Source organism: Eschscholzia californica, unplaced genomic scaffold (genome assembly GCF_041429995.1).
Source record: "Eschscholzia californica isolate CP2 unplaced genomic scaffold, dmEscCali1.0.p SCAF_3, whole genome shotgun sequence".
In the NCBI taxonomy this organism is placed as follows: Eukaryota; Viridiplantae; Streptophyta; class Magnoliopsida; order Ranunculales; family Papaveraceae; genus Eschscholzia; species Eschscholzia californica.
The window spans coordinates 1,630,749-1,655,111 of record NW_028238420.1 but is presented as its reverse complement, the minus strand read 5'-3'; the positions used below and the strand labels follow the sequence as shown (position 1 = coordinate 1,655,111).

General features: G+C 36.2%; 1 protein-coding gene across 2 annotated transcripts in view; it reads right to left on the bottom strand.

Moving 5' to 3' along the window:
* The window catches only part of GSL8 (glucan synthase-like 8), a 29,129-nt gene extending 19,245 nt beyond the window's left edge, over nt 1–9,884 (bottom strand). Inside the window, exons 1-8 of one of the 2 annotated variants that reach the window (XM_086667211.1) lie at nt 9,241–9,884; nt 7,099–7,196; nt 6,730–6,893; nt 5,893–6,016; nt 5,225–5,335; nt 4,763–4,888; nt 532–621; nt 38–135 (exon numbers count right to left, since the gene is read on the bottom strand). In XM_086667211.1, the coding sequence (XP_086523337.1) occupies nt 38–135; nt 532–621; nt 4,763–4,888; nt 5,225–5,335; nt 5,893–6,016; nt 6,730–6,893; nt 7,099–7,196; nt 9,241–9,460 (1,031 nt within the window). In that variant the 5' untranslated portion in view covers nt 9,461–9,884. The remainder of the gene's footprint in view (nt 1–37; nt 136–531; nt 622–4,762; nt 4,889–5,224; nt 5,336–5,892; nt 6,017–6,729; nt 6,894–7,098; nt 7,197–9,240) is intronic. The other variant, XM_086667213.1, reaches the window with a different exon arrangement.
* Between the last annotated feature and the right edge of the window lie 14,479 nt (nt 9,885–24,363).

The window sequence follows — 24,363 nt, the reverse complement described above, 5'->3', positions numbered from 1 at the left end:
AAAGGATTTCAAAACAGCTAGAACTATTAGAAATTACCTGTTCCACACAAGCCGTATACGCAAATATTTGCACCATTTGACGTAATTATCAAGTACCTTCAGGAAAACCTCAGTAATGGCTTTCTCGTCTATCTTCTGCCATAAAGGTGAAAGAGTAATTAGCATCATTTTCAACTTCCTCATTCAGTACCCAATGTTGAAAAAAGGTACCTATTTAATTTCAATGACTTGACAATTAACAATCATTCATAAAATTAACTTTTCAAAACCAGCTTCAATATTAGTAACATATAATGCGTAGTTAACATCCTTTCTGTCAGCAACAAGAAAATGAATCTAATGAGTTACAAAATTTGTTATTGAATTAGGTTGACAGCAGTTTGTGCAATAAAGCGCAAGTATTTATTTTCTTTTAGTTGTTCCACTGCAAATCTTCCTTGATTTATCAAGCAAGTTTTATCAGCATATGATATAAATATAAGTAAGCAAAAACACATTTGAACGCAAGTATCTACCAACGGTGCATCTCACCGGTTCAGCTTCGACAGGTATCCCAAGACGAGACTGTGCATTTGCAACAGACAGAATTACGTTCTCCCGCTGGTTCTTGATATTGTCCTTCTGCACAAAAAGATTCAGAAAAGAAAGAATTAGAAAGTATTCCATTGACTACAACAATTTCAAGTTTCAAAGTAAAAGAATATTAACAAGCAACGTGAAGATAATACTTCAGAATAAATGTTAGGCCCTGTTTGGTTTAAATGAAAAGATATGTGATAAGAATAAAGAACCCAAACATTTGCTCATATCAAAAGAAAAGAAAATAATTCATCAACTTTTAAAAATCAGTGTTTTACAACGATTTGGTTTGGAAGGAATAAATGTTTTGTAACTTTTGTTTTCCTCCATAAAAGCAAATCAATGAAAAACTTACCCCCTCCCTTTTTTTTAAATTTGAAATAATATTAAACGAATAAGGTGAATTTACTAAGGGGGGAGACAAAAAACAAGTGGAAAATAAAGCAATCTGTTATATCATTATGTCCTCCCACTTAGAGGTAAAATCATAAGGTGACTTATCCTTGGCCCAGGCAAAATGCCTACTCCAGTGGGAATAGGATAACTAAGATATCCTCCACTTCTAAACTACTCTCCGCACTTGAGTCTTTAAACGTCTTCTTCCTTCCATATTTCCCAAACCATCGCAAAAGGAGTAAGGTTCGGAAGATCTCTCTTTCCTTTGTTAGCGTACAAGTTAGCCCATATCCATAGTTTGAGCCAGGTTGCTTGGGCTACACCATTTACTGCGACTAGAAGATATAAAGAAGGCCCACTTGTTACTAGCTCCCGAGCAGTGTAACAAAAGATGATCCACTTAGTCTCCCTCCTTGCATCGAATGCATCTATTAGGCATAGGCATTCAACTTTTCTGAAGATTGTCAATAGTTGGAAGTTTACCAAGAACTGCTGCCCACATTACAAAACTGACACTAGGAGGCACTTTAGTTGACCAAAACATCTTGAAAATTGAACAAGATGGTGGTGGCGGTGGCGGGAGCCTGCTTCTTAATCCTTATGTACCATTGCTTAACAGATAGGCGCTCCTTCTCCTCACTACTCCGGATTTTCTATCTTCCTTGCCCTCAACTGGATGAAATCCTTCCAAAACATCCAACAGATGGATGTAAATTGGAACTTCACAATCATTGAGATGTCTTCTAAGAGTAATATCCCAAACTTGAAGATTCCAGTTGTATACTTGGTGGATTGGGGTTTCTTTCAGTACCGTAGATAGCCGGGAATCTGTCCTTAAGGGCTATTGGGTGACACCATACCCCCTCCCCTCTCTCTATTTGATCAACAACATTATCTCATCATGAATACATGTTGTATAATTTGAATAAGGTGCATTATTTGGAGAAAAGCCATCCCACCTAGGGTCAGCTTTTTCGGTTGGGCCATGTTCCTAAACAGAGTACCTACGGGTAACGGTAGATTCTTTACAATGGAAAGGATTCTCTTTAGCTAATAGATGCGTGTTGTGCAAAGTCCAGGGGGAAAGCTTAGATCATATTTTCCTTACTTGTCCAATAGCAAGTAGCATATGGAACTACTTTGTAACTTCCTTAAAGGTGCATTGGTGCCGACCGGGTAACATAAAGCAAATGCTAGAGCAATGGGAGGGTCTCTACAAGAGGAAGACCAAAAGGAAGGTTTGGGAGGTGATTCCCTTGGCAATCATTTGGAACCTTTGGAGGGACAGGAACAACAACATATTCAAGGACACAAACTCAACTACCAATGTGGATGTGGAAGATGTTAAAGGAACTATTTACTCTTGGATTAAAAATGATCATGCCTTTAGGCACATATCTTACATTGATGTAACAGGGAGGCGTGGATATCGTGAGATTTCCACTTTTCTAGTCCTCCCCGTGTACATATTCTTCTTTCTTCAATATATTCATTCAAAGTTTAAAAAAAAATAAGGTGCATTTCATCAACCTACTAACTTTTTTTCCAGAATAAGAAATTGACCTGAAAATCTCTGAAATAAAACCTTGATAATCATATCTGGGTGACGTCCAACATATGGAACTTTTTTGCCAAGTCCCTATCTACCCAGTGGTGTTTCCCCGAGTCAGCGAACCACATGATAACTCAATGGGACGGTCTGAGCAAGAGGAAGAATAGGAAAGTGGTGTGGCAGTTGATCCCAGCTGCCATCATTAGGAACATTTGGGGCGACGGGAATACTAAGATCTTCAAGGAAAAGAACCTGAATACGTGTATTGATATTGAAGATATTAAAGGAACCATTTACTCTTGGATTAGGGGAATAGACAAGTATAAAAATGTTTCCTTCCTAGAGGTAGTTGTAAATTGGGAGGCCTGGATGTCGTGAGACGTGTACCAAGAAAGATTCCTCGCCCAAGCTACCATAGCCTGGGTCTGAGTACTCTCCATAGGAGCTACCATAGCCAAAGGTTGGATCACTAGCGGTTTCTCTTCCTCTGAGGTTTTCTTTCCAATATTGGGAATGGAAATGTTTTCCACTTGAACTACCGCAAGAACCTTCTCATTCTCCTTCCCTTCAGGTCCATAAAAACCCAGGTAGACGCCTGTTCTGATGAATTCGTCGTGGCCCCCCACATGTCCCTCCTGCTGGGCTGGACTAACATCCCTCTGCTTGGTCCCTAAAAGTTGGTGGGCTTCTCCACTGGGGCTTTCGATATTACTCACCTGGGCCCCCAATACCTTAACTTTCTTAGGCCCATGCGCCTTCTTGACCACCTTCCTTTTTCTTACATACACCTGCTTAGGATTGGCCCATTCAGCTTGCTTTTTCAAATCCTTAACAGCTGTCATGATCTCTAGATTAGAGGGAACATGAGCTGTACTGCCAGAAATCGTACCACCTGTCAACATGTTCATACCTTCCTCACCAACTTTCTCCTTTCCTTTAGACAAAAGGTTGACAGAAGTGGCCCTCTTCTCTTTAGTCTGGTTCACCTGTGGTTCAGAAATACGGATGCCACCGGCAGCAGCATTGACTTTCCTTAACGTCTCTTTTCTCTTTTCCTGAAACTCTGAGCTACTGCCAAAGGCGGCACAGATGACTTCGAGCTCTGACTGTCTGACAGTACTTTGGCTTGGAACTTGCATCTTAGAAAACACCTCAATGACTGGGAGATGGAGGAGATGAGTGGTTTGAAGGACACTCTGGAGAACATAGATCTTTGAAGTAATCACAATATGGATTTCAGGTGATTGAGACCCAATCAATGTTAAACAATGCTATAGAAGATGTGAGAGATTTGCATATTCAAACACAATCACACCAATGAATCAGGTAAAATGTAGAAGCAGAATGTTTCAGTCAAGAACACTTCAAGATTCATAAAACCTTAAACACAAAACTATCTTGTCATGAAATTCAGTGAAACTTCTGTGAAACCCTAAATCTGATTTGTCTTCATGAAGGAGAAAATAGGATTGATAGTTTAGATTGGTATTTAAATAGCATGGGAACTGAACCTGGTTTTGGTGAAAAATATGACTCTAGAAATCATAAATGGAGAAAGCAAAGTGAACTGAAGTGATTTTTTGGTTTTAAATGGGTAAATTCTAGAAGGTCAAACCGAATCACAAAGGACGGGTCAGAACTCATTTGAGCATCAGGGCAGCGGCGGAATATTCTCGCTGTACAATTTGGACTGACCACAAACATGCCGTGTGCAAACCAAACAGCAGAGATTGAAGTTTTTATACGGGTACCGAATTCCCATCACGTTTTGTCGCAAACAAAAACACCCTTATGAAATCATTTGAATCAAGAGAAAACAGAAATGAAGATTTATTTACTGACATCATAATGTCAGAACAAGAAGATGATAAATATGAAAGTTTGCCATAAAAGTATACGAATTAAACATAAATAGTTGCTCATATGAGGACCAAGGAGGAAAAACAACAAGTAAAAGTTTTCCTATTAGATTAGAAAGGAAAACAACTCCAAACAGAATCTAGCATTTTGCACCCTTTTCCTCTCATCACTTGGTCAATACCAATAATAAGACCACATGACTTCTTATTACTACACCTTATCAGATCAATAAAAAACCAAATTACTTCAGTGCTAACTAGCGATATCACATCAACATTGATACAGCTAATAAACACGTGTGCCGTCAACAAAACCAAACAGAAATAGTACCTAAACAACGCTTAGCAAGGTATGTGGAAATGTCAGAATGCAAACCTGGAAACCAAAAACATACTCCAAGAGATCAAACATATCAGGATTTCGCAGCCCAGAAACCTCAAAACCAGCAGGCAGCCTTGGAAAGTACTCAGAGTACCTTATTGCAGATGTTGCAGCTCTAACCTGGAAAGATTACAACCAAAAGGAAGGAGATTGTCACACAAAATTATTTGTTACATGGAGATAATATTTGCTCGTTGCTACTTCCATTCTTCGTTGCACACGCATATAAACAAATTTAGTAGTAAACAAAATAGTGAAGAGCCCCTCTATACTCTGCAGCAATTGCTGTTAACCCATTTCTAACACATGACTCGGTTTAGTGATAGAGGACCCTGAAGGCCTGAACTGATTGAATCCTACGGTACTCCTTACTAGGATACATGGGATTAACGTAGTGCAAATTTAACTAAGGATGTCACTAAAACAGAGGTTTAGACAAAAAAAATTCACACTTACCTCTGGAAACATTCCAATAGCATTGGTTAAGGATGGTGCGTCCAAGGGAACTATATTATATGGTATAAGTTCTCCTGTCAATGTCCCATCTGATTTCTTGATCCTTCTTAACTGAAACAAACAAGAAAGAATCAGTTGCCAATAGAAGATTCAGAAAATATTAAAATTCGAGCTGATGCCAAAGTAGTACAATCGAATGATTGAAATTGTCTTCGCAGTTAACAGTTTCATATCTTCAACATACTGTGACCAACTAATTTGTGCAACCTACATCAAGAACAATAAATAGAACTTTCGAAGTCAAATTCTGACATTCAACTGACTTAACTGATAATACTAACATAGAGTTTTGAATTACCAGAATTTCAAGGTGACTTGAAATTCAGTTGCTTGGTTGATAGTCAACATAAACCATAGTATACAACCAGTGATGAGAGGTATTACAGTTTTCAAATCCTAAAAGGTAACAGTTCATACAATACAGTCCTGTTTCCCTTTTTGTACACTAAATATGTAAATCCATCTAGAAACCTTTCACCAAATCATGGAAGGCCAAATATAAATTGAGAATGACACTGTTAGATCCTTAGAGGCTCAGCTATAGAACTAGAAGCATGAATCTTTTTTAACAAGAAGCATGAACCTTTTTAACAAGAAGCATGAATTACCTCCTCCACAATTGATCTGCCAACCCCGTCAGGAGCTGCATCTTTACTGAGTGACTCCATAACATCAATTAGAGCCCTCAGGGTTGCGAATATCTTTTTCATTTCAGAAGATCTTAGTTCCAACCTGAGACACGAAACAAATACTAAATAAGCATGCTACCCAATCTGTAATCTGGCGCGCATGGTTATTATATTACAACGAGGTAACCCAAATTGCCCCAGATAGCAAGTGAACATCAACACACAACTGACAGAGGCATACGGCTATTATGACATTATGATATTAGAATAATGACCAAGTGTGGCCTGAACTAAGCTAACCAGTCATTCCCCGGGGATCAGGTTCACAAAGTACAACTGAATAATATGAGCGAAGTGCACCAAGAGACTTTGTGATGTAGCAAATCCAACATATCTACTGGAGTTATTAACAAAAACACAGAAGAAGAAACATGACTTAACGTTTAATCAAGAAGAAGAAACAGAAAGCTTGCTTGGCCATTGGTCTTTGGTAAAGATATTTAGGAACTTCGACAATCTCGTGCCTTATATAGATCATATATGATCGGTCAAAATCAAAACAGTGACTAGTAAGGTTCAACATGACGCAACTCCTTTAGGAAGAGGACATTAGCTTCAAAGCTGTAAGAATTCAACTAGCAGAACCACAGCCGAAAGTTGCAGAGAGGAGCTTCTACAATGAGATAAATACTTGTCTTTACTTGAGTGTGATATTTTACACTTAAATCCGTACAAATTCAAGGTTACTAAACAAAAGCAAAGAGTAATAACAGATACCAAGTCCAAGGATAAAAAGTCATCTCCAACGCAACTTACTCTCCTAAATTAGCACTGAATGTTCCAGACTCCCTCCATTTTTGTTCTTCCCTTTGGATGTCATCCACCCTGTGGCGTCTTTTATAGAGTTGGTAAAAATCCCATAAGTGCTGAATATCACGATTACGATCAATTCTTGCCCCATCCCTCTTGTCAAGTTTTTGCTGCAAAATAACCATCAAAAGGTTAAAATGTATAAAGCTACAGCTATCTAACAACATATGAAGATTAAACCAAAGCATCAAATCAGTACATCAAGAAGAAAAAACTTGCATCCAAATATCCAATCAGAACACCAAATGTACCAACTTAAGAAAATAAAAAGAAAGAAGATTAGAAAATGACTAACTCGACTAATTGAATCAATACCTTAATGACGGACATCAAACCAGTCTTGAACTGGAGTACACCTCGGCCATCACTCGTGGGATCGAGGTCCTGAGCCATCGTATATGCTTGCTCGCACACTAAACATTAAAGCAAGAGCATTTTGTGATTACAGGCACTAATGTAACAAAATAATCAGTTTCCCTTTTCAAGACAATAGCAACTAGGAGAAATGCATGAACCCCACTAAGCTAAAGACGCAAACAGGATCACGGCTATGATATATATACATATATATTCAACACGAAATCATTTATAATTCTCATGCTTATTTTCTAAGTTGAGCTTCATTTGGTTGGTTTAGGTATTGATTTGTTTAGTGGAATACAGATTAAAGAGAGGTGTTTTTGCCTTAAAAGAGTTAGTTTAGCTCATGTAAAATTAGCCCAACATTGGCGCCAGACTGTCACACAGCAACCTAAAAGTTCCCAAATGGGGATACCACGGCAGTATATGTTTCCAGAAAACAATTATATACTTTTCCTTGCTTTATCTTCCAAAATTGGGCATGGGGTTGGTTATTTTGGTTTGCTATGACGGGATACAGATTAAAAGGTGGTTGTGCCTTGAAAGAAATCATTTAGCCAAGTAGATTTAGCCCAATATTAGTGACTTCTGAATACCGCAACAAATTTCTTTTCACTAGTGTATCGACTCTTGTCTGGTGTGTTGAGATTATGAATGCATCAAGAATCCCAATATTCCTGTCTGTATTGCATAGCTCAATTGTAATAAGGCCCAAAGCGAGATAGTATAGCAGAAGCACAAATCAATTATACACAGCTACAATAACTCATGTCAACGTTCGCGTGGGTAAATCCTTTTTAAACGGTTACTCGTTCAAACTAAAATGAAAAAATTTAGGTTGCAAGCTTGCCAATTGCCATCACACAGTTATATGCAACAACTGCACACCAGACCGACCAGATCTTTCAGCACCATGCACAGGTGTTCTATGCAAGGAATTAAATGTCTAAACATTTAGGTTGAAATGGCCAAAATATTTCTATTTCCATGCCTACGAAATTTCCATCAAAGCCGAAATTTTACTAAATTTCTTCACAAAGCCTTGTCAAGGAAATAAATTTCGAAATATTTGACCGAAGTATTTCCATTTCCATGTCTTCTGAAATTTCATTCATTGGTTCTATGATGTTGTTATCTTCCTGCTCCTTGAATCCTCGATCTAAAGTATATTAGATATTCAATATTCTTGATTGAAATCCTTCCGATAACAAATAATATGCATCTATCATGTTCAGGCATTCCGCTATCTAATTATCAGCTGCCCCTATGGGACTTGAACCGTTGCATCCTTGAGCCTAAACTACAACTTCAACAAAGAAAGATTCTCGAGTAGAAAGAATAACACTTTAACGATTCTAGAAGTTATCACCAATCCTCTGCAACCAAGTGTTTCAGTTTCTCTTAGTGTCAGCAAAGAATTTCCTGTTCCCATTTTTAACAGTCAGGCAGGCTACTAATGCAAGAAAAAACTGTTAAGTGGAAAATGACTACTTTGTGGTGGTACTTCCCCGAACACAATATTATTGAGCATTAATTGGTCTGAATCGGCTTTATTGTCTATCTAAGCTAGCATTTCGTATCTAAATCAACTTCACTGTCTAAATAGGCTTCACTATCTATATGAGCTATTGTTTCCTTCACATAATATAATTTTTTTTTTGAAATTACTTCACATAATATAATTGGTAACGATATTATCACAACTTTTCCACCACGGTATCTAAACTCCGAGAACTACTAAATGTTTTTCTTTTACAATGAAACTGGTTAACCAATTAACTTAAGCACTTCTAATCAACGGGCATTTATCATCTTGAATTCAAACTTGAAGAATAATTACCAGTTGCCTATGACACAAACCCCATGATTCATTAGAATCTATTTAACAGAATCCTCCTAAACACGCTAAACCAAGATCAACTACCCAATGTACATGCTTTCAACTATTAACACTGATACTAATCATCATGAAAATTTGAGAAACAAGTAAAAAAAAAAACACATAATGATATAAAAGAAGATCACAGCTCCTCAACCTGATCCCATATTGATCGACGAGCTCGAAAATAAACCAACCGAAAGACGAATTAAACTTACAGATCCTAGCGACAGTGGGATTTTCAGCTTGTATCTCATCAGCAACGTGCAAGATGGCATCAATATTTGTAGTCCCTCTAAGTGAGGCAGGCACAGCACCAGCAATCCCACTTGAAGTTCGTTCATGACCTTGACCAGCATTACGAAGTTGTTCTCTCTGTAAAGTAGCTCTAACCAAACGTTCCCAGTTATCTTGAACTCCTCTGAGTCCTCTCGCCATTTTTCTTCCTTTTTCAGAATTATCTCAGTCTAACACAAAACTAACATCAAAAAACCCCTAAAAACTCGCAACAATGAAGAGTCCGGAACCCTAATTTAACAAATTGGAGCTCCGGAGTAACAAATAAAGCAGATCTAATTTGAAACTAATTCAAAGAGGTTTCGTCTTTTTGTAAGAGAAGTCGTCAAGAAAATGTAATAAACTAGGGTTTTGATGAAGGTGATGAGGAGAAGAAACGCGGGATTGACATTTTGGCATGAACCAAGGCGGAGAAAAAATGAGAAACGGAAAAGGTTTAGATCGAATGAAGGAAGATGAAAGTGGTATCTGCTTTCTTTTTTAGAAAAAAGGGTAAAATTTATAGGAATAATTCTATTTTGCCCCCTGAGGATTACCAACTTACTAAAAGTAGCCTCCTAAACATGACCACCTTCCAAGGTAATCCATTTTTTAATCTTTAAGGTTATTTCTCAAGTGGCCCCCTAGTTTGTGACCAATTTCCCGTCTAGCCCCCTAGTTTATACAAAATACCTAGATGGCCCACTTTTAGTCATTACCGTCACAGGCCTGTTAAAGTCAGATTTTTCTATTACAAAGTTACCCTTCTATTAGTTCTTTCACATTAATTATCTTTTTCTCTTTAAAAACTCATTCTCTAGTAATAATTGATCTAGTGAATTTTTTTGTTCAAATGCTAACAACACAGATAAAATGATGCCTATATGGGCCAAAACCCGTCATCAAGAGCGCCCCTAAAAATCCACGATTAATCGGTCTACGGGATGACCAGGCCCATAAACTAAATAGTAAATGGGTCTGACTCATCCGTCTTTGAACATCCGAAGCAACAATAAAATGCGCGAGCGCTTGACGAAAAATCCAGTCTTGGATAAAAGAGGTCAATCCTCACTTCCTCAGCAGACCTCCCTCCGTATATCCAAGATGACAATATCTCGAATATACCCGTTAGAGGGTTAGAGATATCCGTATTTATGGTGATAGCTCTATATGTTACCACATCGAAGACGACAACTCATCGCTAGATTATAGTCGACCAAGAACACTATAAAATTGACAACAACATCTGAACATCGACATTCGATTATATACAAAGCAAGTGATAACCTGCTTTCTCTTTTATCAATCGGCCAAGCAATTTAGGATGACTAACACATCTCTCTCTCTCTCTCTCTCTCCTGACGACCGCTTTATCAAGAAAGGGCGACCAAGGAGAGCAACCTTTCTTTCTCTCACTTGAACAACTACTTTATCAGAGAGGCTGCCTACTTTATCTCTCCAAGGAGGCAGCAGCTTTATCTCTCTAGGAGGTCGCGTACTTTATTAAGGGTTTGCCTACTTTATTAAAGGTTTGCCTACTTTATCAAAGATTTGCCCACTTTATCTCTCTGAAAGGTTAGACCTTTTCTAGATCACCCACGTGTCTAGGGATAAAAGGTCATACCCCTAAAAGCTTTTTGTTTTATTTACGGTACATACCCCTGAACGAGGCAGACCACATAAGGGTTGTCTTACTGAACGACAAACTTCATAAGATGTCCCTTTTCAAGTGAGTTAGTCTATCTGTAGAGATCGAGCTCCGGTCACTTTACGAGTCGTGTCATACTCTGACCATCCACTCAACGGTAACATTCTAAGGATAACATTCACGTGTTTATTACTTCTCTTGCAAGCTCACTGTTTTGACCGTCAGAGTCGGTTTGGCAGGTACCATCCTGGTGTCCCCTTAATGATCTTACAAGTGTGTTTTGTTTCTTGTCACAGGTTAAGCCTAAAGACATCGTCGGTGTCCATAAAATTATAACAGGTGATTGTCTGACTTTTGGTCAATGGACCGAACCCGCTGACTTCTTGACCCGCGATTTCAACCTTTTCACAATGCAGGAAGTCTTGAAGGTACTTCAATGGCGGAAACCAAATTTCTGAAAAAGGATGAAACTTTATTTGTTTTTGTTGATTTGAATGGATACCCATTTTTTTTTTTCTTATTTGAATTCCCAGTATGTATTCAACTTTCTTATGCTTGGTTCTTCTATTTGGGCATCTTCATGGGAAGGTTAGTAATGTGCCAGATTCAATATCTCCCTTTCTGAATGTCATGAAAATGGAGATTGAAACTCTTCATGTGAAACAACTTGAGATTCAGAAAACACTGAAAATGCATCTTCGTATGAAGGAAAATAAATTAGGTTAATGTCTGACTTCCAAAGTTTTTCACCTTCGTTGGATTTAGCTTCCTCAACAACGCCCTTTGACTCAAATTCCTGAACAACGTCCTTTGACTCAATTTCCTGAACAACGTTGATGAGGTATGAAAATGTGTCATCTGAATCTCTTAACCTGAGCTAGTTAGTCTATTTCGAATAATTACTTTGATAAATTACGTGTTTCTCTTGTACAGGTGTCTTCTACAGAGTTGAGCGCGAAAAACAGATAAAAATGGGACAAAGACACACATGAAGGGTATTCTGGTAATTTATTAATTGTGGAAATTTTGGCCAATATTGATACTCGGATGGAAACTAGAGTTCAAGATGAACTCGTGAGCGAAAACAGAAGTCAAATCGGAGCCCGAAAGAGAAAGCTTTCTTTCTTTGACACAAGGATTTTCAAAGATTGAAGAAGCAAGATTCAGTTGTTTTCTTTTACAGAAAAGATAGAGAGATTCTCTCTGTTTACAGAGAAGATTCGAATTCAAAGAGTGGTGCTTATTCCTCTTCCTATATAAACAGAGAATGAAGAATGTAGGAAGGCATCTTCTCTTGGACTGAAATTATCAATTAAAGCTCTGTTCTTTTTTCCTTCTCTTGGAGCTTCAAGAAAATTATAGAGAGAGGAGAGAAGGAGAAGAACAGAGTATACATTTTACAGAGAAGGAAATCTTGTAGAGAGAGTATAGAGAACAAAGACTGTTTCTAGGGAGACATAACAATTTATCAGTCATCATCTTTGCTGAAAGAGAAAAAATAAGAGTGTTCTTCATTTAATTCTTTTCTTTGTGAGAGAGAAAGGGAGTGAACATAGAGTACTGTAAGACAGAGAGATGGAGAGAGTCAAAGAGAATAGAGAATACTGTAAGAGAGAGAGAGAACAGTAGAGAGGAAATCTTCTTCATCAATTCATCTTCAGTATTAATCTTCATCATCAAGGAGACATTTATTTGGTTATCTCTCTCTCATTTTTCTTTCTGATTTTGATTCATGTAATAAAATTCTTTATGTTCTCCTTAATCAATATGAATAGTTAAATCTCTTAACTAGGGTTGATGACAAAATCACATTCGATCTTTTAAAAACATTTATTTGATTAATTAAATTTCTTTTGGTTGTGATTCAATGTCTAAATTGCTTTTAGTTTGTTAAATTGATTTTCTTTTCATTGTCAATACTTTTAAATTTGATATATCATGTTTAGGTTAAATTCTTTGATGATATATGCTTATTGATTGATAGACAATTGTTAAGAGATTTATTTTTCCAAAACAAGACAATTACAATTTTATGATCTAAGAACCGATTTTATCGAAAGCATCTTCCGAAATTCGGATAGTTTATTATCTAGAATTTTGAGTTATAGAAGAAAAAATTAGTTAGTTAACTATCCATGCTAGAGGTGATTTTATGTGTGAATTCTAAAATCCTAGGTCCCCCCCCCCCCCCCCCCATCGATTACTTGTCTCCATTATTCATTTTAGTATTTTATTACTTTATGTTCCCATAACAAAATCAAATATGAAAAAGTGTGATAATTCTAGGTTAAGAACGAATTTACTTAGTCTCTGAGGATTGATCTCGGTCTTCTCTGGTTTATTATTTGACGCCCGTATACTTGCGGGTGGAGATCTTTTAGGAAAACTTTCTAGGCCCACCAAATGTCATTTGTCTCAAGTTCCTGAACAGTTCCTTTAACTCACTTTTCTGAACAACTTCTTGAGAAACAAATCCTTCATCGTGTAAATTTTAGTCTGTCCGTGAACACAATAACCTTTGATTTTGCTTCATGAATATTGTTGGTTGGATTGTTTATTATTACAACTTATGGTGGTTCAACATTCTTTAGGGGAGCTTATTTTATGTTTCTTGTATTAACGCGGGGTTGTTCTTCCCTCTGAAATCCAAAGTTTCTAGAGTCCCGCTCCCAAGCTTCAGCTTTTAAGGCCAAGTTATGTGCATCTTGAATAGTCCATAATTTAACTAACCTCACCTTTTCTCTCAAACTATATCTCAAGCTAAATTTTAATCTGTTCAGAAATCGATCTATTAGAACATTATCAGGTTTTCTAACATTTTCCATATTGTTTCTTTGAGCCAATTTTGAGAAATCCTCGTAATATTCATCCACTGAACGCAACCCTTGTCTACAGTTCTGGTATATCCTGAACAACTGTTGTTGATAATCAGGAGGTAAGAACCACTCCCTCAAGTTCTCTTTCATAGACGACCAACTCTGAATTGGAGTCTTTCCTTGTCTCATCCTTAGGAGTTGTAATTGATCCCACCAATCTGCGACACTCCCTGTAAGTCTACAAGCAATGATTTTAACTATCTGCTCATTAGGAATAAAAGCCCACATATTGACGTGTCGTTCAACCTTATCTAACCAATCGAAGAACTCTTCTATAGTTAAATACCCATCGAAAATTGGTATCTCTTCGTTGATCTTGTCCTCATGATACTCTTTACGTGGGTGCACTTGAACTGAAAAACGGTTGTCATGATAGTATTTCTCCATATTGACTGATTGATAACAAAATAAGGAATAATAATAATGTGATTCTTTTTTTTTTAACCAACTTTAGATGCATCTTTAGCAAATCCATTGATGTGTTCTAAAGTGATCTTCGCGTAGATGATACCGAACCAGGCAAATCCTCGCTCTTGATGCCAATTGACGCAGCGGAAAATTCCGGAAAGAATTAGATCTCCGTCTAAAACTTATAGAACCCACAAAAAACCTTTAGATTTCCGTCTTAAGACTTGTAAAACCAAAACTAATAAGATTAAACTAAATTACTAAATTATATTAATCAACTTGGATCAATAAAACAACTCCTAGGTCCCCCTTACATAGACTTAAGGTTTCCTTAACCTAATCAAACTCAAATAACAACTTCTAATAATTAAAATACGACAATCTAAAATCCAGAAGGTATCTTAAAGATATAAAACTGCCAAAACTAACAAATCTCTACTAAAAAAAATAGGAAACTACTAAAATAACTTGATATCATGATATCTAAGATTCTCATAAAATCTTCTAAAAATCTCCCTGCATCAGTTAGTGAAGAGTCAAAGGGTTACAGGTTGTATAATCCAATATCAAAGAGAGTGATGACCAGCAAAGATGTAGTTTTTGAGGAAGACAGACAATGGGATTGGGACGCAGCTATCATAAGGATTTGTCATTAGATCTTGAATGGGGTGATAATGAGATCATCACAGAAGAAAATGAGTCAGAAATAGATAATAGTGATGAGGAAACTACTGAAAACATTGAAGAAATTCATGTTAGTGAAGAAGATCAAACAACAACAAATGCAGCAAATCCTATGAATGCAAATGAATGTAATATAAGAGAAGGAAGGATTATAAGGGATCCCAGCTGGATGGAGGACTATATTAGTGGGGAGGGTCTATCAGACGAAGAAATTGAACTCAACATGGCCTTGGTAGATTCTGCAGATCCCATCACTTATGAAGAACTTGTGAAGAGTTCGAAATGGAGATTGGCAATGGATTCAAAGTTTAAGTCCATTGAGAAAAATCAGACCTGGAAACTTACTAAGTTGCCTACCAAAGCTAAAATAATTGGAGTCAAATGGATTTTTAAAACAAAGTTAAACGAGTTGGGAGAAGATGACATGTATAAAGGCCGCTTGGTGGCGAAGGGGTATTCTCAACAACATGGAGTAGTTTTCAGTGAAGTATTTGCTCCAGTGGCTCAAATGGACACGGTAAGGATGATATTGGCAATTGCAGCACAAAAGAGTTGGACGATCTACCAGTTAGATGTTAAGTCAGAGTTTCTCCATGGTGAACTCAATGGCATTGTTTACGTGGAACAACCAAAGGGTATGTAAAGAAGGGATGTGAGCATAAGGTATATAAGCTTCACAAAACTTTATATGGTCTAAAACAAGCTCGATGGGCTTGGTTTAGCTGTATAGAAGCTCATTTTATTAATGAAGGATTCCATAAATGCCCAAATGAACAAACATTATTCACTAAAAGGATCAATGAAGGTAAAGTGTTGATAGTTAGTATATATGTGGACCACTTAATTTACACCGGTGATGATGAAAATATAATGTCTGATTTTAAGAGTTCTATGATGAACGTCTTTGACATGACTGACTTCGGCAAGATGAGGTTTTTTCTTGGCATTGAGGTGTTGCAGAAATCTGATGGCAATTTCATTTATCAAAGGAAATATGAAATCAAAGTTTTAAAGCGTTTTGGTATGTTTGAGAGTAAGCAGTCAAATTGTGCCAGGATTCACGATGAATAGAGATGATTATGAAACTGCTGGTGGTGAGACTTATTCAAGCAAATGGTGGGAAGTCTAATGTATCTTACTTCAACTGGTCCAGACATAATGTTTAGTGTTAGTCTAATTAGTAGATACATGGCTAAACCTACTGAACTCCACTTGCAAGCTGCCAAAAGAATCCTAAGATATCTCAAAGGCACTACTAACTATTGGATTATGTATAAGAAGGGAGAGGAAGATGAAAATCTGTTTGCTTTTACAGATACTGATTATGCATGTGATGTAGATGATCGTAAAAGCACATCTAGTTATGTGTTTATTTTGAGTTCGAGTGGAGTCTCATGGCTATCTAAAAAATAACCTATAGTAACATTATCAACCACAGAAGCTGAATTTGTGGCAGCAACAAATTGTGCATGTCAGGCTCTATGGATAAAAAGGGTGTTGAAGAAACTGGGGCATGCACAAGAAGGTTGCACTACCATTATGTGTGACAACAGTTCAACAATTAAGCTTTCAAGAAATCCAGTCATGCACGGAAGGAACAAACATATAGATGTACGATTTCATTTTCTTGAGAAATCTTAGTAAAGATGGGAAAGTTGAACTAATTCATTGTGGCACTCAAGACCAAGTTGCTGATTTGATGACAAAACCTCTGAAGTTAGAAGCATTTCAAAAACTTAGAAAGATTATGGGTGTATGTGAAGATACAAATGTAAACTAAATTGCTTTATGCAGTTAGTTCAAGGGAGGGAATGAAAGAGTAACACCAGCAGAGTCAAGTTTACTTAGTCTATTTTCTTGTTTTGAATAAGTCAGGTCCCAAGTTTTAGAATGCAGTTATTTGTTGATCATATAGTTGAGAATATGCGATCATGAGCTAGTTTTTAGGCTTTCAGTTTGTGTTGCAACTATTTAAGTAGAGTCTTCACTTCAATAAAAGACAAGTCATTTATTCCATTTGTTGAGCATTTAACTATTCTAACATTATTTATTATTTTAGATACTTGATTACTTTTTATTTCCTTTACATTGTGATTATTTTTTTCTTTTTCAAGTTTGTCTTTAAGGTATCAATATGTTTTTTTACTTTATTTATATAGTTGTTATTTTTTAAAACACAAAATTAAAAAGTATTCAAGTCTTATTAAAAAAGTATTGAACATGTAAACAACTTAGATGCGAATTAATCGAAGTCAAGAGAGAATAGAAAATAGTTATTAAATATATAATAAAAAAGTATCAATTTTTTGAAGTAAATTTATATTATTTATTTTATTAGTCATCATATTTTTGATACTTGATTACTTTTTATTTCCCTGCATTTTGATTACTTTTTTTCAAGTTTGTTTTTTCGGTATCAATATGTTCTTTTGTTTGCTTTATTTATATAGTTGTTGGTTATTTAAACACAAAATTAACAAGTAATCAAGTCCTTCAAAATTTATAATAAGGTCATTTGTCAATTATGAGTAAGGAAATCAATGTACATTCCATTATAATGATATTGTTATCTCACTCATGGATGTCATCTTATAATGCCATTGTTATCTCTATTAAGGATTCACCCATTGCAGTAGAAAATCGAGGAGGTAGGTTTTCAGCCACCCTAATTTTCCATTAGACTTCCTCTCGTTAGGTCAAAATCCAATAGTTTTGAAGATTGTCATCCGTGTCATGGGAACACAATCAACTCCTGCTGATTCAAGATCAGAGTTTTCAGAATCAGCCGAAGGAGTTGATGAAGTCATAGAGGAACGGTCTAGCAACATTTTGGGAGATGAAGAAAACAAGATCAGGGTTTATCAGAGCGAATTGATTTTCAAGAATAACGGTTTGTGTTTACCAGTATTACAATTCCCGCTATTATGGTAAGACTCGTGCCATTGCTGGTCTTTTTTTGGCTAACACCAGCAAACTACTCGTGCGACATTATATTGATTGATACACTACAAGAAAAATAGAGTTTAGCGACCAAATTTTTGGCGACGATATGAGATTCGTTTGTAAATGTAAATTTTCGCGACAAAGTAAAAACTTATCGCAAATACATTTTTTTAGCGACCATTTCAAAATTTTGTTACTGCAATTGTCGCTAAAACTAAGGACGAAAATTTATAATTTCCTCCATGTCCTAGAAACAAATTTGCGACGTAATTTAGAGAGAAAATTGATGTTCGTTGCAATTAGGTGTATTTACGATCAAATAGTTCCTCGCAGAAAAATATTTTCTATGACAAAATAGATAATTGCTGCTAGTAATATATTTTGCCACAAAATATACTTTTGTAACAAAAAATTACAATTGCAGACAACAATATTTGGATGGTAAAAATATTTTTCTACGACGGATGTAATTATTGTTGCTAGATTTTTTCGACATCAGGGATTCTTCGCTAAAAAAATTGCAGCAAAATCATATTTGGCCAATAAATATATATTCCCTGACGGTGATACTACGACCAAGCGACGACAAAACTTTTTTCGTCGATAAAATTTTTTCGTAACAAAAATATAATGTTTAGCAACAAAACTTTTTGTCGCTAGACCCATTTTTTCTTGTAGTGATACAGATGTAGTAGACAATGCTTACATTGTTAGCCATGCTGAGGAAGCAAATATTGTATCTAAACGGGTTAATCTCAATTCCTCATTAGATTCTTCAACACTGGTTGGTATGTGCAAATAAATGCATGCAGCTTGCGCGAAAGAAACAACAAAAGAAGTGGATGGAAAAAAGGAAAGAAAAAGTGAAAAACGGATGCTGAAAACAAATTCAGTTCGGCTCTTGAGCGTGTTGTAGGTGGGACTCAGAGTGCGAAACCTAAAGAAATATTCGAAGCAATGGGCAAGACGACAAAACAAAAGAAGCCTCATTACCTGATATATAGAACAGTTGAGTCTTAGAGGACTTTGCTCAAACACTTCTTATACTTGTTTCACTGGTAGGAGGGGAGTTTTAAGACTTCACGAATGTCTTACTAGTTTATATCAAAGCCAAAAGAAAAATAAGTTTTTGTTTTATTTTATTTATTGTTCATTGCTCAACTAATATTCCCTCTTACAATATTTGTTTTTTATTATTATTTTGATTAACTAATATTGGGGCGAAAATACCTCAAACCACCAACCTCGTTCCGACTCAGGGGACTCTCTCTGTAGCACCCTCACTTTAGAGGGGTGCCACCAGCAAAAAAGTAGGGCCCCAAATAGCATAAGCCCTTTTAATTCCTAAACCCTTAACCCTTCGCAATTTCTTTCTTTCCTTCCTTGTGCAGCCTGTGAGGGTGAGAAAGTGATTTCTAGAGAGAAGGAGAGTGGGAAAAGGAAAGAGCTTCAAAGGGATATGCTAAAGAGTTTGGTTTCTTCTTCTTGGTACTACAACTCAAGTAGGTTTTATCTTCCCTAGGGTTTACATAGCCCTCTTTAATTTCAAACTTAGATTTGAATGGTTAGAACTATAATAGCTTTAAACTATGAATTTTTGTCAAGTTATTATCAACTTAGAACTAATTAGTGACACAATAGACATCTACTATGATTCTAAACTATTTCTAACAACAATATAGTAACCCTAGACCATTATAGTTGTATTAATGGAGTATATATACACCCGGACAGCAACCCATGCTATTAGGATTATATAAATAGAGTATATATACACCCGGACAACAACCTCGGCTATTAGGGTTATATAAATAAAGTACAAATACACCCGGACAACAGCCTATATGCTAAGAATTGTTTATATTATTGATGTTGACAAGTGATGTTTGAGATATATATATATATATATATATGTAGTAATTTGCATCTCTAAGCGTATTTATGAAAGTAAACTCATCGTAGTGGGTTATAACGACATTAGGACTGATATTTATCGTTCCTTACTTGTTAGGTGTATGACATGATATGTCTATGAAATTGGAGCATAAATTTTATGAATATATGTGTTATATTGCATAAGGTTGTCAACCTAGAAAGCATAGGCTAGTCGGAACTAAAAATGGTTGGTTCGACATATAGGTCGATTGCAAATACTAGTTATTTATGTGATATTGGATAACTTAGTGGACCATGGTTTTGAGTTATGTTAATGATTTGAACTAAGACTAGTTGGCTCGACATGTGGGTCGATGCAAACACGGGTTTGTCAATGTGATATTCGATAACCCAGTGGACCATGGTCTTGAGTTCTAAAATGGATTGACGGTGGTAATTCATAAGTAATCGGTGGTTGACTCGACAGGCTGATCGATGCAAATACAAGTTCATTCTTGTGGACCACATACTTCTGGTTTGAGAAGTAATTTACCAACTTAAGGTTGGCTCGCTTCCTGCATAATTGTGATGTGCGGCGACCGAGGGGTCGCATGGTTTATTAACGAGGATTAACTCGATGCAAACACGGATGACAAGTGAAATCGTCTTGTGGACCTTAAAAATTGGTTATAACCGTTCGAAAGGGAAGTTGTATTATATGGATCTCTTCAACCGTGTAACAGGTTGACTTTAGTGGTGTTGGCACGAAGGGTGTAACACAATAGACTATGTTATTGACTTTCTTCTGTTCGATACTTGATTTCGTTGTTGAATTGGTCTATTTAGACCTTAGGTAATTGGAAATCTACTAGCTGGGTTCTGGCCCAGCCTACTATTTTTTCAGGTGATAGAGATCAGGGAGCGCCACTAGTTTGATCTCAGTTCGGCAGCTCAGAGTTTCTTTCGTAGCTTTTTCTTCCAAGATTAGGTAGTTGTTTGGATTTATTTTCTTGGATTCGTAGTATTTCCTTCAGACTCATTTATCTATTGATGTAATCAGATACTCCAATGATTATTATTCAATATATTCTTCATTAGTTTGATTTGTGATATCTTAAGAGCTCCATAATGTATTGGTTTGCCATTTGTTTGGCTTTCATGTTTATTATGTTATGATTCAGAGGTGGAATGCTCTATATCTTGGTTTTCATGGCGGCTGACGTGGAAACTGGGACTTGAGGCGTTACAAAGTGGTATCAGAGCTCTAAGTTCATAAATCCTAGGGTCAGTGTGCAGGGTTCAACCCTGTGAGGCGCATAGTATGTGGTAATTTTCCGTGCGGAGTTATTCGTTGTCTAAGTTTTAACTTAGTTTCTCTTCTGGATTTGATTAGAGTTATTGAAAGCAGAAGGGATACTGGTCGTGGCAGAGGCCGTCGCAGTACTCGAACCCGAGGAGGTGGTAGAGGTAGATGCGTTTTAGTTGAAGAAAGGGGATCTACATTACCAGAGGGTTCACAGGGACAGTCATGGGGTCATGAAACCCCAAATCCTAATTTGGATGGAGGGTCAACTGTGACAATAGGAGTTGAGGAATTACACGACATAGTTAACAATGTTGTGCAAGCAGCGATGCAGGCTAATGAGATTCCACAGAATTCCTCCTGCATTTATCCTGCATTTGACGACTCCGATATTTAATAAACCAAATCACAGCCATAAAATGTGATTTCTTATTTTCCTCTTTAAAAAGATAAACTAAAATTGGATTAATACACATGTCTCCCCCTTCCAACCCATGAGGGTTTGTTAACTACCACTAGGGTTCCAAACTACTAAGCAACAATGCATAAGCACAATAAAAACTTCATATTCTATTACCTAAACTAAGACAATAGATAAACTTACTTGAATACAATAACTGAAGTTTTTTAAACCTTTATTGCTATTTCTGGACCATCATCTCTAGTTGCATGGTAAAAATTCTCCAGCGAACAAGAAGAAGACCAAATAGGACATAAGAAAATGGCAAAATGAATCAAGAAGATTATACATACGGCTATTATGAGAAAACTGTCAAAACTTAAGATGAAGAAACTAATATAATTAGTTATGGTAACGTACTTCTTTCCCGGTTGAAATGCAACCATTTATGTCGTTAAATACACGATGTTTCAACATTTAAACCTAACCATTCGAGTTCTTGGGTCAATAGTTTGCAAGAACATATAACTAGACCACGAAATATTAATCGGACAAAACGTAAAATGGGCACATAAAATTGGTTAATCATCATTTTGAGCTAAAATATATTCTGCCCTACTCTCATGGACAAAAGAAATTCAATTCTATGATATATAAGAACTAAAATTACTAAACAGAAATGAACACTAACTTGTTCAACGGTGGCCCTATCTGCTTTCTCAGTAGTTGTAGTTCTCCCAATCGTCGATCCTCGAACACTTCCACAAATTTCTGTTGTTACAGAATTCAAGAATTCTGAATTTTAATCTATATATATATATATATATATATATATATATAAAGTGATGTAGATTGTTGCGGAAGCGTTAAAGTAATGGAATCCACCATTAAAAGTATGATAACATAACTAAATAAACTGATAAAATAACGATAAAACAATAAACTGAATTAATAATAAACTCAATTGATAATATTCCAACATCTAAAATAAAGATGGACTCAACTCCTTTTTATAGGGTTTAGATATTTCTAGATATACTTCAAATAAGAATTAAATAACTTCTAAACTCTTCTCGATAACTATTAACCTAAATAGACTTCTAAAAATAAGAAAACTTCCTAAAACTCGAACTCTGAAGAAACTTGTCCAATAACCTCACTTGGGCTTGGTCGTGTATGGCCGACTGACCCATTAGGTAGATGGTCTCCATCATACTCCTCTTCTTTCCAGAAGGTTTCCCCAAACCTTCCCGTTAAGATTGATGTTACCACATACGATAATATCAACAAACCGATCCTTAACTCCCATTTGGCAAGAAAGATGCCGAAAATCCGCAGAAGACAAATATAGCCTAAATCACCAAAAAAATATGAAATTAATGATGCCAAAAGTCTATAGGAAGCAATAATAGTGAATAAAAGGCTAATAAGTTACGACATCTCCCATCATCTTGTAATCGGAAAAAGAAGACCAAAAATATGATATTTCTTTGAATAGAAAAATCACCCATGAATATCTTCAAATCCAATATGCTTGAAGCCACATTTCTTTCAATAACAAATATAAATATCTTGTCAAGGTGTCGACCAGTAAGTGAAGAATGAAACCCATTAAAAGATGGTAGAATATGAAAAGACGAGTCACCCGGTTCCCAAATAAAAGTCTGATAGTTCTCCAAAATTTGAGGCCTAGAAATCGGCTTGAAAATACTTTTGAGTTTGTTCTTCGTATTATCAAATTCATCAACAATCAGACTTGGACCACCACTTGCACCCCACTCAAAAGTTTTCCAATACCCATAATTATAGTATTGAACCCTAATCTCTCAACCTCTAAACACATTCTTTCTTTTAAATCATGATCTCTAACAATACGAACCTCAAAAGGAATTTGAGTTTCAACTAATGGTTGAGCAAGATCATTAGTTTTTGTATTTGTAAAAGAATCAAAAGCATCTTCAAGTTTTTGTTGAGATTCTTCATCTGTATCAATATATACATCAGTGGATTCTCAATCATGGTTAGGGTTTACGTTACTTTCTTCTTCATCCGTCTTGGAACAATTTTGTTCTTTGCAAGAACTTCACTTTTGACGGTATCGATTACGATGGTCCACAAAATTTTAGATAATAGTTTACTCGATTCAATTTTTGCTTCAAAATAAGATAAATACTCATCTGTAGGAAGAAAAAGATACCTGAAAATACTTTTCAATTGAGCCCAATCATCTATGAATTCTTCCTTGATCAACGAGTCCCCATTGCATCTCGTTAAATTTTCATGGACTCTCTTAGACAAGTGTTGTTCAACGAAAATAACCTAATTTTGGACATGAACATCTTGATTTCTGATATAATCCTTTATGTGTTGAATCCAGAAATCTATGTAACATTGATTGTCGAATAGTGGAACTTTAGAAACTCTATTAATTTTTTCTGCATCTTCTCGATCAACATAAAATTAACGTGTATCTCGAATAGGATCCGAACATAAACGTGGAAAAAGCTTCCAACATTCAAGAAGAGACGTATACATAAAAAAAAAAGCATTTGTTCCACTACAAAAAATATTGCCATTAGGGACGGCGAAAATTCGTCCCAAAAGCATAAAAACCGTCCCCAATATAGTATTGGGGACAGAATTTTCTCCATCCTAGAAAGAGGCGTCCCAAATACTATTGGGGACGGTTATAGCGACGGAGAGTTTCTGTCCCCAATGTTGCTTTTGGGACGATTGCATCTGTCCCTAAATACCGAGTTAGTAGGGACAGGCATTTACTGTACCTAAAAGTGTGACAAAATTACCTCTTCCTTTGCATTTGGGACCATTAACATCTGTCCCAAAAAAATTGGCAGAAGTTTCCTGTAGATGTATTTGGGACAGTTAAATTTTCATTGAGAAAAATATTTTTAGATTGAAAATTGTAAA